The 15,601-nt window shown below is 57.3% G+C and overlaps 1 protein-coding gene across 2 annotated transcripts; it reads left to right on the top strand.

The window, feature by feature from the left end:
• The first annotated feature begins 2,740 nt into the window (after positions 1-2,740).
• OPN4 (opsin 4) lies at positions 2,741-13,770 on the top strand. Of its 2 annotated transcripts, none has more exons than XM_030335529.1 (10): positions 2,741-3,101; positions 4,421-4,566; positions 5,856-5,989; positions 6,314-6,517; positions 7,159-7,330; positions 7,787-7,951; positions 8,884-8,991; positions 9,906-10,086; positions 10,925-11,068; positions 13,376-13,770. In XM_030335529.1, the coding sequence occupies exons 1-10, from the start codon at positions 2,973-2,975 to the stop codon at positions 13,454-13,456; spliced, it is 1,464 nt and encodes a 487-aa protein (XP_030191389.1). In that variant the 5' UTR covers positions 2,741-2,972; the 3' UTR covers positions 13,457-13,770. The 2 variants fall into 2 exon arrangements, with proteins under 2 accessions (XP_030191389.1, XP_030191390.1); XM_030335530.1 differs by lacking the exon at positions 13,376-13,770 and adding an exon at positions 13,054-13,092 and having other exon boundaries at positions 2,973-3,101.
• Positions 13,771-15,601: the final 1,831 nt, after the last annotated feature.

Raw genomic sequence — 15,601 nt, 5'->3', positions numbered from 1 at the left:
AGGCACCAAGCTGGCTCCTCCTCCCCCAGAAGGAGGGTTTGCACCTGAACTCAACTCCCCATGCGATCAAGCGTCCCCTTCCCACATGGCCCAAGTCCAACTCCCAGTAGGGTCTTCAGGTACCAGAAGCTGGCATTCTCAGATACTTCCCTGCTTGCAGGCAGCCACACCCAGACTGCCTGGCACCTGCACCTGGTGGCTCCTTCCTGAAAACAAGGCTGTTCTGGAGCATGCATTCGGTGGGGGATTGCAGGCCTCTTCTTGCCATGTGCTGGGTGGTGCTGTGTTATTTTCCTTCACCTCCTTGCCAAACTGGGGCTTTGTCTATGTCTCAAGAGCAACGGAAGCCACCAAAGGATGAAGCATGAGGCTATCTGACTGACTTTGTGGTTCTAAACGACCTTTAGGGCTGTAGCATGAAGAATGGGCTGTAAGGAGGCAGGTAAGAGAAAAGGGAAGGCCATGAAGAGAGGAGCCATATGTGGGGATGGCAGCCTGCTATCAGCTCCAGGGGCCTGGGACCTAGAAGGCCCCAGAGCCAGCAACTGGCCCTGAGCACTGAGGTCAGCCTGCCCTCAGTGACCAGACCAACCAGACTGGGAGAGGAAGAGATGCCTGACCGGCCTCCGAGGAAATGGGCACTAACTAGGGTGGGGCCTGTGAAGGGTTTGAGGACCTCTCCCTGTCTGTCCTTGTGCTCACTCCTGGATGGAGTGGGGCCCCTGGGACTGTGGACAGAGAAGCCAGGATGGGCATGGGAAGGCTGGGTTCCACTCTGAGCCAGGCCTGGAGAGAGATCTAGGGGGCAGAGTGGGGAGCAGAAGTGGGGCTCAGGGGTGGGAGTGCAGCTGGGCACCCGTGAGGTCTGAGGAGAGTGATGGCAAGCCAAGGGCTTCCCCACCTTGGACCCATGGCTTGTAACTAGGACAGCTTGGGCAGTGGCATGCCCAAGGGGGGCAGTTAAACACTGTATCCTTGGAGGCTGAGGCTGCCCACGTGGCTCTCTTGGCTCAGCCTGGACAGCAGGCTCTGAGCAGAAGCTGGGCGCAGAGGTGTGGAGCCGGAGGGTTGCGGTGGGCCCTCCCCTGAAGAGTCGCGGCACAGGACGAGAGGGTGGGACATCTCAGCATCACCTCCAAGGGCAGCTGTGCGTCAGCCACGGAGAAGGATGATGTAAAATGGGCCATGGGCTTCTGAAGGCCCCAGGTGTGGGGGATTCAATATCTCAGGACTTTAGGAGTTGTTTTGAGGCCTATGGTGCCCAGGGTATGGCCCCTGCTCATCTGTCCACTGGCAAACACTTCTGGGGGCCCCTGGTGCTAGGTACTTCACCTGCATTCTTTCCTAATTATCAGGGTAGAAGATTGGGGAGAACAGTGAATGGGACTTGGTGTCAGTTCAGAGTGGCTCCCAGCTGAGATCAGTAGGTAGAACCCCATATTCAAAGGCCAGCAGTTGGTAAGTCCATGCTGGGCACTACAGGGAGAAACAAAGCCAGGGTCCAGCCTCACCCACCACCCAAGTGAGCCTCTGTCAGCCTAAGACTGACATGGAAGGTCCCAGGAGGAAGTGTGTCTGAACCGTGAGCTGGCGCCTATTGGGAAGTGTAGCTTCTCTCCGAGTGTGGGTGCTCCCCCCTGCCCCCCATCCCACCCAAATCTGGGGCTTAAGGAAAACTGTTTGTAGAGACTGGGGGTGGGGGGAGTCCTGGAGGAGGAGACAGCATATGTCTCCACTCCAGGGCTCTACAAATCTCTGCGCTGTGCCTCTGGACACACTCCAAAGTAGGATGTTCCTGGAAGCCAAGTGGGCCCCCTGCGAAGATTGCTCACCTCTGGGCTCTTCACTTGGCTCCTGCTGCCTCCTCCAAGAGGGGACCCTTCCACCCCGACACTCACTCATCTCAGCCAGGCCTGAGTCCCCAGGTCTCTACCAGATTTGCCTTTTTGGATTTTTAAAGTCTTTATACTTCAATAAAAAAGTTTATTATCAGGACGCCTGGGTAGCTCAGTTGGTTAAGCGTCCAACACTTGGTTTCGGCTCAGGTCATGATCTCAGTTTGTGAGTTTGAACCCCTCACCAGGCTGTGTGCTGACAGCGTGGAGTCTCTCTCTCTCCCTCTCTATGTATGCCCCCCAACATAAATGAATAACAATTTAAAAAATTTGTTATCAAAGGCAAGAAATAAACAAATTGCCTTGTGATGTGATCTCACCCTGATTGTGTGATATCCTGGCACATCTTTAGCTTCTTCATCTGTGGAGTGGGTGACCAGCCTTGGTTCTGGGAGGGGGGTGGTTGTGAAGATGTGATGGACTCATGCAGGCTGAACCTGAGGGCAGGGCACCCCATGGAAAGGGTGAAGCTGGGCGCCACTGGGCAACCCCGGGCATCATTGAGGGAGCAGACGCTGTTCTTGATGAGCTCGGGGAAGAGAGAGAGCCTTGTCAGAGGGGAGGACAAAGGCTCCTGTCCAATGTCCAGGAGGCCAAGCACAACAGTCTCCCCTGAAATACACATATACACACACATTCACACTGACACACACTCTCATACTCATGCGCGCGCACACACACACACACACACACACACACTTTCACACATGTATACTACCATCATCAAACCTTCTGTGGACAGATACCCAGGGACCTGTATCTCAGGGAGCCCGCAGGACTGAGCAACTGGGCATGTGCACTCCCCGCTCCGCTACTTAAAGGTGGGGACAGACCCCGTGGCTATGAGTCGCCATAGCTGTGACACTCGTTCCTTTGTGCTTCACTGGACACAGCAGTCATCAGCTCGAAGAGCAGCTCCAGGCTCGGTCCATGCTGGATGCAGGAACAGGCAGCCAGCCGATCAAGCAGGGATGCTAAGGAAGGAGGAAGTTTGGGAGACGGGGCACAGCTAATATCCTGAGCACCTTGTGCCCTTGACTTCTCTGTGGGCTTAAGAAAGGACGGCCATACTTCAGGATGAACCCTCCTTCAGGGCCCAGAACCCAGGAGCCCAGCTGTGTGGCCACCCCAGCTTCACCCAGCAGGTGGGACGGCTACTGGAGCAGCACTTCCAGCCTGGACCAACCTCTACCCATCAGTCCCACGGTAAGCCAGAGGCCAGTGTGTGCACACACACAGCCTCCCCTCCCCTCACCCTGGCCTCCATGTTGAGAACACACAGGGGCTTTGACAGGGAGATAGAAATGGCCTGAGCTCTACTGTGGGAACTTGGGCATGTTACTGGACCTCTCTGAGTCTATCCCACAAAGAGGACAAGGAAGACAGTGTAGGGAATGTCTTTCCCTGTGGAGTGCATTCGAGGAACAGAAAGGCCAGCCCTAAAGGACAAGGGGCTGGAATGGCCCAGATCTGTCCTTGGCTGCATCCATTCTTTTCTGAGGGTGGTTGGATGTCCCATGAAGCCTTCCAGAGAGGAAGGCATACCCTAGGTCTCTGGATTTGTCCAGCCCAGAGTGAGGTGTTAGGTGCCTTCTGTTGCGTCCAAGATCCTGCCAGGGCCCCAGGACCATAGCCCCCAAACCCACTGTTAACTGGCGAGGGCTGGCCCTTAGGACCCTGGGATGCAGGCCTATATCCTGGATAGGATGGAAAGGCTCTGTAGCTATAGGAGGCAAGGCAGAGACTAACTTGTCCTCCTTCCCAGGAAAGGAGCTAGGGCAGAGGGGTCTTTAAAGCCCTTTGTACTGGCCTATAGGGTCATGACCTCCCTGCAGTGACCCTGGGAGACTTAAGTGTTCTTTTTTTTTTTTTTTTTAGTTTATTTATTTAATTAATCTCTACACCCAACATCAAACTCATGACTCCGGGATCAAGAGTCATATGCTATTCTGACCGAGCAAGCCAAGTGCCCCGTAAGCTTTCTTTTTAAAGGGAAATTCCTTTCTTCTCTCCCATGCCAGGCATCAAACTTAGCCCCATTCCATTATACTGTGGCAGTCTTTGAGGCTGGGGGTCTTGAGGAGAGGGGCTCTACCCAACCCCACCACCCCAGAGTCTACAGGGCCTAGAATACCATTGCGGACCATCTTGAGTGCCTGGGTCAGGGCCATATAGTGGAGAGAAAGCCACCCAGGGGATGGCTCTGCCTTCTCCCCAAGGGAAGGTAGACTTACTCCAGCCATGTTCCTCCTTGTTGGACATGTGTCTGTCTGTCCGACCAGCCTCCAACAGATGATCCTAGAATCCTTGTACCTCTGTGTCATGGTATAGGAGCTTGAGCTTGACTTCAGAGAGATCTGAATTTCCACTCTGGTTCAGCCACTTCCTAGTAGTGTGGCAAGTGGCTGTGCCACTCTGAGCCTCAGTCTCCCTACCCACCCTATGGGAACCCTAACCCTTCTTTCTCGGGGTTATTTGAAGATGACAGGATAACGTGATGCTCTTATTTCTCTGTCTCTCCGCAGGCAGCCAGGGCTCAGGCTGCTGCCTGGATCCCTTTCCCCACAGTTGATGTTCCGGACCATGCCCACTACACCCTGGGCACAGTGATCCTGCTGGTGGGGCTCACGGGGATTCTGGGCAATCTGATGGTCATCTATACCTTCTGCAGGTACCTGGTTGGTGGGCATGGGCACTGAGGGCAGCTGGCCATGCAAAGACAGGGCAGGAATTCTAGTGCCAGTTCTGCCAGGGCTCCATTGAGCCTGGGTGGGGACACCACGGCCAAGCCCTCAGTGGTCTCAGGGCAGGCCTCCATCTTCCAGCTCAGGGAAGGGGTCAAAGAGTAGTCCAGGGCAACTTGAGTGGCACATGCCAATGGGCCCCAGGCATAGTTTCTGTAAGACAAATGTCCCTACAATACCCGAGCCTCTGTCCATTCTACCCTGCTCTCAGCTTACCTCCATGTCACCTGCCCCAGTGGGTATCCTTCCTCTGCCTCAAAAAGCAGCCCAGGCAACAGGATCCTTAATCCTCAAGACTCTCAGCAGCCACCCTTGGAAACCACCCCCATCTTCTTTCCCCACTTGCCCCATTCTTGGGCTGAATGGTGAGACAGGAGGTGAAGAAGTGAATTCTGACCCTACTACCTATTAGCTGAACCGACTTTGAACAAGTCACTTATCCTCTGGGAGTCCATTTTTCTTGTTGGCAAAACAGAGTTGTGATTGATTTCATGGAGTCAATGTGATGGTTAAGTAAATCTACGCCTGTGCAGTGCCCATCAAATAAGTGTTTGAATCCTGGCAGTGCCACTTACTGAGCCTTGTTATCTGGAGGAAGCCACTTCCTGGGTGGGAACCTCCATGTTCCCACCTGGAAAAGAGGGAGGGGATAGATGCAAAGATGGATAATTATGGGAGAGAAGTCTGTGAAAGTGCCTGACCTGCAGGGCACAGCCTGGGCCATCCCCGAGGGTGAAGACTGCAGAAATACTGAAATGAGGGGGACAAGGAGGGGCACCTGAGGAGGAAGATGTGAGAAGCTCCGCAGGAGGAGCCACTTGGGAGAACTTGGCCTGGAGGGGTTCAGAGGAGTGAGGGGTGTGTCCAAGGAGAGAGTGTGGGTCATGCAGAGGGTTCCAGAAGGAGAGAGGAGGAAACAGATGAGCCCTAGAGCTAGCTCCTGCTTCTGCTGGGCTGCACAACACTCTGGGAGTGGTATTGCTCTCCATACAGGGCAAGAGTTGCTGTCTTTCAGGGGACCTCACTTCTTAGTCCACACTGTCAGGCTCCAGAGCTGTCTGGCTGGTGCTGGCTAGGTAGCAAGACGGATTGTGGCCCAGTGGCTGGTGACTGTACATGTGCACATGTGTGCGTGGGCACGCGTGTGTGTGTGCACATGTAGTTCAGGGAAGTTCTCCAGCAGAAGCACCTCCTGACAGCTTCTGACCCTCCACAGGAGCAGAGGACTCAGGACACCTGCCAACATGTTCATTATCAACCTCGCGGTCAGTGACTTTTTCATGTCCTTCACCCAGGCCCCTGTCTTCTTCGCCAGCAGCCTCCATAAGCGGTGGCTCTTCGGGGAGGCAGGTAGACGTTCAGGGTTCCCTCATGCTGGAGGGAGGAGGAGGGTTGTGGTGGGCCATGCCCACAGTGGAGGGTGGCCTTGGACAAGGAGGTGATCTGCTCTTCCTGGGCAGAGAATGGGTGGCCGCCCTCAATCCCATGAGTGAGCAAGAGGGAAAACTCAGCTTCTGGGCCAGATGTGGCAAGTAGCCAGGCTGGAGAGGGGCTCAGGGCTGCTTTTCTAGAGAGAAGGCAGGAGCTGAGTATGCAACATCCTCAGACGCTCCCTCCCCTGGGGTACCTCATGGGCTCCTGCCAAGATCTGAGGTCAGGGAGCTGTGCCCACAGGCTGCGAGTTCTATGCCTTCTGTGGGGCTCTCTTTGGCATCACCTCCATGATCACCCTGATGGCCATTGCTCTGGACCGCTACCTGGTGATCACGCACCCACTGGCCACCATCGGGGTGGTGTCCAAGAGGCGGGCGGCGCTTGTCCTGCTGGGCGTCTGGCTCTATGCCCTAGCCTGGAGTCTGCCACCCTTCTTTGGCTGGAGTAAGTGGACTGGGGGAATCGGGAGAGGGGAAGATAAGCTGGGAAGGGCATGTTCAAGGGGCAGGTTGGTAGACTCGGGGTGGCCAGCTGGCAGGTGGGACCAAGGGAGTGCTTGAGGCTCAAGGCAGATGGATATTCAGGGCACATGACTAGCAGCAGGGAAAACTGATGTGCCATCAGCAATCAGAGCGTGACCTGGGTCCCCCTCTCCCAGTACAGGGGAAGACCACATGGCTCTTGTGTGGTGGGAAGTGACAGGTGTATCCAATGCTGAGTTGCAGAGTCAGACACGCAGGCGTTGGGGTGTGGGGCTTGAGCGGGTAGGAGAGGTAGCAGGAAGGCACCCACCTTTCTGTGGCAGGATCGAGCACCTGGCCAAATCTGGTGGGGTGAGACCCTGGGGCTATGGTGAGGTCTCTGTTCCAAACTGGCAAAAATGGGCAGCAGTGGGCTTTGCCTGCTAGAACTAGCTTGTAAAGCTCTCCTCCAGGTGCCCTGCTTTCCGCACTGAACTGGGAAGGGCGGGGCTTGGGACCAGTGTTCAGGGATCCCAGACCCCACCTCCAGAGCCCCTACTGGAGGAGGAGCCTGAATCACACTACCCTGAAGGCTGAGCACCTGCCCCCCACCCCGGATTCCAGGCGCCTACGTACCAGAGGGGCTGCTGACCTCCTGCTCCTGGGACTACATGAGCTTCACGCCATCAGTTCGAGCCTACACCATGCTGCTCTTCTGCTTTGTGTTCTTCTTGCCCCTGCTGGTCATCGTCTACTGCTACATCTTCATCTTCAGGGCCATCCGAGAGACAGGCCAGTAAGAGCTGGGTGCGAGGAGGGGCTGGATGGGAGGGTAGCCATACCCCTTTCCAGGGTGCCCCTACCCTGCCCCCAGGCTCACATGTGCACCCACCCAGGACATTCCCAGCTGCAGGTGGGCAAGGACAAGCTGAGCACATGTGCGTAGTAGATGGGATGTCTAGTGATGAGAGCAACCTGGGTGCTTAGAGGAGTCTCAGAAGATGGGGACTTCTGAGGAGGGGACCTTTAGGCTTGGTCAGGAGGTCTGTGGGGGTAGAGAAGACATCACAAGGGGAACCACAGGGAGGCAGCTTAGGCTGGATGTGGTGGAGAACTTTTTGGGAGTCAGGGCTTCCTGCATTGGAGGGAATGACCAGGTAGGTCCAGGCAGCCTCCCCCCCCACAGCGGCCGTGATCATGGCACTCGCTGCATCCAGAGTGGGGTCAGACTTGGACTTTGCACCCATCCTAGGGCTCTCCAGACCTTCAGGGCCTGCGAGGGCGGCAGTAGGTCCCCCCGGCAACGGCAGCGGCTGCAGAGAGAGTGGAAAATGGCCAAGATCGAGCTGCTGGTCATCCTTCTCTTCGTGCTCTCCTGGGCCCCCTACTCCATTGTGGCCCTGATGGCCTTTGCTGGGTGAGCAGTGCCCAAGGGGCTGGGGCAGGGGCCGGAGAGGGGAGGGAGGAGGGTAAGGGGACCCTCCTCAGTCTAAGCCCAAGCCAGCCATCCCTACAACTGAAGTCAGTCCTCAGAACTTTGTTCATTCTCCCCGGGCTGTAAGGTTCCCTGCAGGAGATGGGCCCACCCGCTCCTGGAGGCACTGGAACACATACCAAGTTAGGGGTGCGGGAGCTCTGGACCACAGTGGATTTGACCTGAGGGCCTACAAGGGCTACCAGGTCCTGCCAGATCCCATGGGAACACTTGACTCTCCCTGAGTTTCTGGCTCCCTCTTCACCTGTGGACACACAGCCAGGAGAGCCGCTCACCCCCTGCCTGCTCGTCATTTGTGGCTAGAGTCTGGGGACCTTGATGTCCACAGCAGCATGGACATAGGCCAGAATGCAGAAGCACTTTGAGACAGTGATACTTATTAATCCTGGGATGTGTTTGGGTATGAGACCTCCTTGTGCAGGAATGGCCTGGTCCTCCCTAAAGCTCTCTGGTGAAATCACTCTAAGGCAGCCAGGGAAGCAGTGGGTCTCAGGGTTGGGTGGGGTGGGGGAGGAGATGGGCAGAGGGCCAGAGTCACTGGGGGTGGGGAGGGCTTATTGCCAGCAGCACAGGCTCCAAGCTATAGTGGACCTGGTGGAACCTCCCAACCTGGCACATCTTCCTCTCAGCCGCCCTCCCTCAACTGCTCCCCTGGTTCCCTCTCACCTCCGGTCAGAACGCTCCCTGAATGGCAGTCCCTCCTGCGGGGCTGACGTGGCTGTGCTGGTTTGGGCCAGGTTGGGCTGTGCCCTGCAGGGCCTGGCCTAGACGAAGAAGGTTCCTGAGTGGGAAGGTGGGCTGTGGAGGCTCTAGGAGGGCCAGCTGGCAGGGGGACCACTGCTTCTCTGTCCTAGGTACGCGCACGTGCTGACACCCTACATGAACTCGGTGCCAGCTGTCATCGCCAAGGCCTCTGCCATCCACAACCCCATCATTTATGCCATCACCCACCCCAAGTACAGGTGCGGCCCTCCTCCGGGACCCAGCCCCAGGTCTCCAGACCCACCCTCATGGGCACAGAGGGCCTGAAGCAGTGAATGGGCGCAGAGGCCAGCCATCTTTCCTATCTCTCGTATATGTGGGGACCTCTAGCAGCTGGGAGCAGCCAGTGACACTAGGTGGGGTCTGGAGCTGCTGTGCACCCCCCCTACCCACTGCCCCAGGTTCCCAGGGGGCTCAGCTTGGAGGGACATCAGAGCTCCCTGGGCAGTGTCCAATCCTGACTATGGAATTTTTGGAGCCAGGGCCCAAAAGCAGCCAAGATGGCCAATAAGCAGTGATACCCGCTAGAAAGAGAAGCCCCCAGAGAGCAATGTCCTAGAGAGACCACAGTCGGGAGAGTTCAAGGGCCCTAGCAGAGGCCTGGGACTGGTTCTGGCCCAGAGCCTTCTCTGCTGTTAGAATCCCGGCACAGCTGGCCTCTTGCATGAGGAGGCCTTCAGTGCTTTCTTTTGCCTGGTGGTGTCAGTAACTCCCCACCCTGCTGAGGCCAGCTGCAGGCTCAGAGGAGCGTCCCTGGTCCCCATTGGAAGAGATGTGCCTTGGGCCAGCCACATGAGAGCTGAAACCAAGCACCTTGCTGAACCTGCTACCCAAAGCCTCTCCCTCCATGCCCATGGCCTCAGTGTCTGTCCATCCCCAACACTATGAGCCTGTCAGTCTCTTTCACCCCAGCATCTGTCTGTCCTTCCTCATCACCTCCTCTGACTGCCAGTGTCTTTTTGTCCATCGCCATCACCCTATCAATTGTCTGTCCTCATAACTACAATGTGTGAGACCCCCCCATTTCCCCAGTGGCTTTCTCTCCAATCCCATTAGCCCTGTATCAGTCTGTTGGTCCACCCCCATCTCCTAACCAGATGTGTTGTTCTTGCAGAATGGCCATTGCCCAGCACCTGCCCTGCCTGGGGGTGCTGCTGGGCGTGTCGGGCCAGCGCACTGGCCCCTACGCCAGCTACCGCTCTACCCACCGCTCCACACTGAGCAGCCAGGCCTCGGACCTCAGCTGGATCTCTGGACGGAGACGCCAGGCATCCCTAGGCTCAGAGAGTGAGGTGGTAAGAATGCTGGGCCCTTGCTGGCTAGCACCTTGCCCTCCTTTCCTCAACCAGGCCAGCCTCAGGCCTCTGGGCAAGGCTGCCTCTGAGACTCAGGGACCCTCAGGACCCTGGGATGCTGTCAGGAAGAGCCCTTCACAACTGTTCCATGGCTTTCCCTTGCACCATCCGCCCCTGACAGGCAGGGACCCTGGTGAGGCAATGCATTGGCCCAAGGTCACCCAGGAGCAGGACCAGGACTGAACATGCATCTTCCAGCTCTAGGCCATCTCTCTTCCATGCTGGCATTACTCCAGGAGCTTAGAGCCACAGCTTGAAAAGACAGGCATTTGTGGCCCTAGAGGGGCCTCCCAAGAGACAGGCAGGAGCTAGCTGTCCCCAGGAGAGTCTTCTGTGCTGTGGGCTCCTGTCTCCCAGCCACACCTGGGCTTCCTCATCACTGTAACTACAGGGCCCACCATGGGCCTCACCAAGAATCGCCACTGACCTTTTGCCACTGCTTCCATCCCTGGAGGTCTCTGTTAAGGGGCTGAGGGAGGAGCTGCCAGCGGTCCCTTCCTTGAACCACTGTAGTGCACGACATCAAAGAGTGAAGACAGACCCATCCCACATGCTTAAGAAGGCACACAAATGCACACACACACACACACACACACACACACACACATGAACACATGCACTCAGAATTTGCAGGGATTTGGTGACCAGCAAGCCTACAGTATCACAGACCCTGCCTCAGTGAATATCTGTGTGGACGACGGAGAGACACTTGGCTGGGGAAGAGGGCAAGAGCTGGAATGTCCCTCTCACCTCATAGTGACTCTCTCACCTTCCCCAGGGCTGGATGGACACGGAGGCGGCAGCTGTGTGGGGGGCTGCGCAGCAAGTGAGTGGACGGTTCCCCTGCAGTCAGGGCCTGGAGGACATGGAAGCCAAGGCCCCTGTCAGGCCCCAGGGACGGGAAGCAGAGACGCCTGGGCAGGTGATTGGGCCCGGCACCTGCCAGTCTATAAGGGGGTGGGGACAGGGGGCAAGTAGCCCAGGGAGTGGCCCGGAAAGGGGAGCTGTTCTTGTGGGCGGGCCCAATGCCCTCTGGGAATCACTCCCTCCCCACCCAGATTTCCCTTGCCTGCCTGGGGTGCCTGGGGGTCTCTGTGATTCCAAGATGCTCTGAGCATGCCTGAATGTGGTCTGTGACTGTACCTGAGAGTGTCTGTGATTGCGTGACCCTGACTATGCACATGCATGGCAGTGGTGGTAGCTCTACAGTGCTGTGATGATTGTATAGCTTGTGTGTGTATGTGTGAGCGTGACAGTATGTGGTATGTGGTGTGCAGTGAGTCAGTGGAGTGTAACTTGTGCATGTGTGTGACCATGTGCCCAGCACATATTCTCTGTCTCTGTGACACCACAGGGCATAGGACTGAGTATGCCCCAACCTGTCCGCTCTAAACTGCGTGTGACCACGCTGTCTGCGTGACTGGAGGCTGGATGTACCTGGGGGGTGGGTGTTGTAAGCTGTTATGTGCTCGCTATGAATGCCCTGAGATTAGGATGTCACCCAGAATACTTGTGGCTATTAAAAGAAGGCCAGCTGTCAGCCCAAGTGCCTATGGAACGGAATGTCGATGGCGATTAGAGAAGGCCATATTCTGGAACGCTGGAAATGCCGTGTGCACAGGCCCCGAGGCTACCCTCCCCCCTCAGCTGACAGCTCTCTACCCAGCCCCTCTGTTCACACTGGTGCAACACCCCCAGCTCCTGGGATCTCTTGGGCTTCCCTAGCAAGCCTAAGACCATGTCCTGCCTTACGTCCCCAAGGTTGCCCCCTGGGTGTCCCAGAGAGGGGGAGCCCTGGGCTGCCCCCTGCAGTTGCGGAATCCCTGCCTCTCCCAGGAGCACAGCTCCCTCGATGCTCCAGCTCCAGGGACGACTCACCCCCTAGCCCTGACCCTGGGCACTGTGAACAGCCACAGAGGCCAGGACGGAGACAAGCAGTGAGGAAGGGCAGTGGAGGGAATGTCCTGGAGGGAATACTGGGCCGGGCTAGGGCACTGGGCAGGGAGGGACAGCATATCAGCCATCACCTAACACGTGTGATAAGCACTGCCATCGAGGTATCAGCACACAGGGTGCTGAAAGCAGAGGCAAGTCCCCGAGGCCTCCCCAGGAAAGGTGGAGGTGAAGCAAGGGTTGCCAGGCAGGATGGGGGTGATGTTGAGCAGTCCAGGCCAAGAAAAGAGCCTGTGTGAACACAGTGGGGCCACTGAGGAGCTTGGCGTGTCCTGGAACAGAATGTTGCTCTGTGACCCAGGAGCAGCCAGAGGGACTCCGGGAGCTAGTGGTGGGGAGAGAAGAGGAGAAAAGAAGGGCAAGAGGTGGTAGGAACTGTGGGGAGGCCCAATCAGATACTGACCTGAGGGGTCTCTAGCCTTGACCCTGGGGGGAGCAGGGAGCCCTTGGAGGACTTAGCTAGGGCTTTGAGGTAGGCTCGGTCGACCTTGCGGGGTGGTTGGGTTCCCTGCAGCGGCTGGAGAAGGACAGCTGGAATGTAATGAGCGGGCAGGGAGAAGCCTGGAGGAAGCTGGTGCTGTAAGACAGGCAAGAAATGAGGCGACTGCGGCCGCAGGGCGAGAGGAGTTGCAGGCCCCCCAGAGGGAGTAGAGGAAGAGGACAACTGGACGGTGGGGGTGAGGGGAGCTCAGTTCTGACTGACTGCAGGAGTCTGAGAGCCTAGGGGACGGCCCCGGGGGGGAGGTCTTGCTGGTGGCCTTAGATAGTGCAGGCTCCATCCTCCAGGCCACAATGTGGCCTCGGAGAAGGCCCATCCCCCAGCCAGGACACAACCTGGCCTCTCCATGCGACCGCACTTCACTGCTTGGTGACCCTAAACATGGAGGGTCACTGGGAGAATGCTCCCAGTGGGACACTCCTGGAGCTAAACATATGTGTGCTGTTTGCTTTCAGACCAAAGGGCTGCTCCCCAGCCAGGACCCCAGGATGTAGGGTGCCCATTGGCTCACCTTTTCTTCTGGGACACATCCAGCTCCCTCACCTCCCCCTCATACACACAGACCCAAGATCACCCCATGAGCCTTCAGGCTTTGGAAGTGGCCCTGTCACCCAGGCTGTGCTGGATTCGGGGCCCCACACCCCAAAACACCTGCCCTGCCATGTGCTCGGCACCCACTTCTCATCTCAACAGCCTGCACCCCAGGCTCAGTCCAGGCCCTCCTGCTTCCCGGAGTCATCTGCCTCTCCTCAAATGCTGTGTGCTGTGATTGTCCAGGCGATGACAATGGCGATGGCTCCGTGGGACACGCCAGCTAATTGCGAGCTGCCGCTGCACCCGGGCTGGGCATTTCACTGACGTGGGCAGGCCAGCACTGCATCTCCCGCGGCCAGCAGTTGAAGCCGAGCACAGACTTTCATGCACCGGAATCTGTTCTTCACCGCTATCCCCTTCCTGCTTCCCCAGTGCTATTTCTGCCATGGCCCACCCTCTTGTGCACACATACATTTTCGGGCACACTCTTCTACCTGCACATGTCTGCATGCCCACCAAACACACGTGTGCACACACTGCACCTGTGGCGTGTCTCGAATCAGTGACCTAAGATCATCCCAGGGCTGTATCGCTCTGACAGCGTATAGGAAAATAAAAAGCAGAGAAGCATGGTCTTCACCTGTTGGTGTCGCGATGGGAGAGAGACCCAGGGCCTGGCCTCTGACGCCCGCAGCATCTCTTTCTCCCCTCCCTCTGTCCCCCACCTTGCAACTCTCACTCCTGAAGCCTCCACCTCAAACTGCGAGGGGAAGAATAGAGGAGGGACAAAGACCAGGCTTGTCCCCACCCCCACTCCCCAGTGAGCTGCTGTTATCAGGAGGGGGTTCATGCCCAGCCTGTGGGCACCAGCTCCTCTCTGGCTGGGTCTCCCAGGGGAGGCAGACGGAGGGAGGCTGGCCTTCCCCTTTAAGAGCATCCTTCCCATCACCCCTCCCTTTCCCCAGAGGCAGCATCAGGCAGTGTGGGTGCCAGAGTCCAGAGAAAGAGCCTGCAGCTCCAGGTACTGCCTAGCCCGGGGCTTCCCCTCCCCCTACAGGGTGGGCTTCTTTCTTTCCCCACACTGGTCATACCTTGCTGCCGGGTCCTTTCCAGCTTAGCAGGACAGACCCCTCCTAGGAAAGGGGGTAAACCTGGAGGTGGGGATGGATGGGAGGGGGCCTGGGAGTGAGGTAGGGGATGGTATGGGGAGGGTGGGGCGCTGGCCACGAGCTTCCTGGACTTCCTGGCTTCCCAGGCCAGGCCTGGGCAGGGGGGCAGCCTGGGCTGTCTGATACCCAGCAGAAGAGGTGGTATAATGGGGGAAAGAATACAGGTCCTTCTTTGGTGTCTTCCACTTGATATTCTTGTGAACTTGGGCAAGTTACCAAATGTCCCTGTGATGTGGGGATGCTACCATGCATGTTGTATGTGACAGGCCATGAGGTGGGGTGATGGCAACTGGGAATATGTCACACCCCAGGCCCACTGTGAGTCTTCAGGGCCTAGCCAAGGCTAGAGCCTTCCCAGAGGGCCAAAGAACTGCCAGCCCTGTCACCTTCACCTTCCCTGAGCCTCAGTTTCTCCAATCAGAGCCAGTTTGGGCCTTGATCTATCTCCAGACCACACAGGGCCTGAAGTGTCTTCTGAGGAAGGGCTTCTGGAGGTATCTTGGCCCAAAGAACACACTGGCTGGAGTCCCAAGGGGCCTAGGCCCCCAGGTCCCCACCCAGAACACACTGTCTCTGGGTTACAACCTAGACACACACTGCACGCACTTCCCCCTCCTTATGCCTTCTGGCCCCACATCCCAGCAGCTGAGCAAATGGCATCTCCTCCCCTCCTCCCTACCCACTGCCATTCCAGTGCAAAGGGCATGGGGGCCTGGCGTGCGACATTGGCAGCTGGAGCTTTCCATGCTGCTGTCAAGTTTTCCAGAGCACAAATGAGACAGGAGAGCCAGGAATAACCTCTGGGCCCCTAGAGGGTCTGGAGGGTGTGGGCCTGCCTCAGACCTGCTTTCAGACCCTGTGCCAAGACCCTGTGCCCTTCGCCTCCATGCTTGGCCTGGGAATCGGGAGGTGCCTGCGGCCACGAGGAACCCATTATCTGGCACAAGCCCAATAGAAATGAGCACCATTCAGGTGCTCCAGCATGGCCTGGGTCCACTCCCTGTGTGACCTTGGAGAAGGCACTTAACCTCTCTGAACCCTGGTTCCTGCAGGCCAAGGTGGCAGCCTCTCAGAATCTGAGGGGATAATGCCATGAGGGACCTGGAGCTGAGCTCAGCCATGACCATAGACACAGTTATTATTTGATCATTTTTATGGCTGGACAACCCTGGACCAATTGCCAGTCTCCTGAACAGAAGCTCTGTCCAGACCAGCTGGAGGCTCAGCTTGGTCCCAGGCTTTCTACTGGGTAAGCTTCAACCTCAGAGTCCTCACCAGGGAGCACAGGGCAGAAAGACAC

This window comes from Lynx canadensis, chromosome D2 (assembly GCF_007474595.2).
Source record: "Lynx canadensis isolate LIC74 chromosome D2, mLynCan4.pri.v2, whole genome shotgun sequence".
NCBI classification, from domain to species: domain Eukaryota; kingdom Metazoa; phylum Chordata; class Mammalia; order Carnivora; family Felidae; genus Lynx; species Lynx canadensis.
The sequence above is the reverse complement of the archived record's forward strand: the minus strand, read 5'-3'. Positions and strand labels throughout refer to the sequence as shown.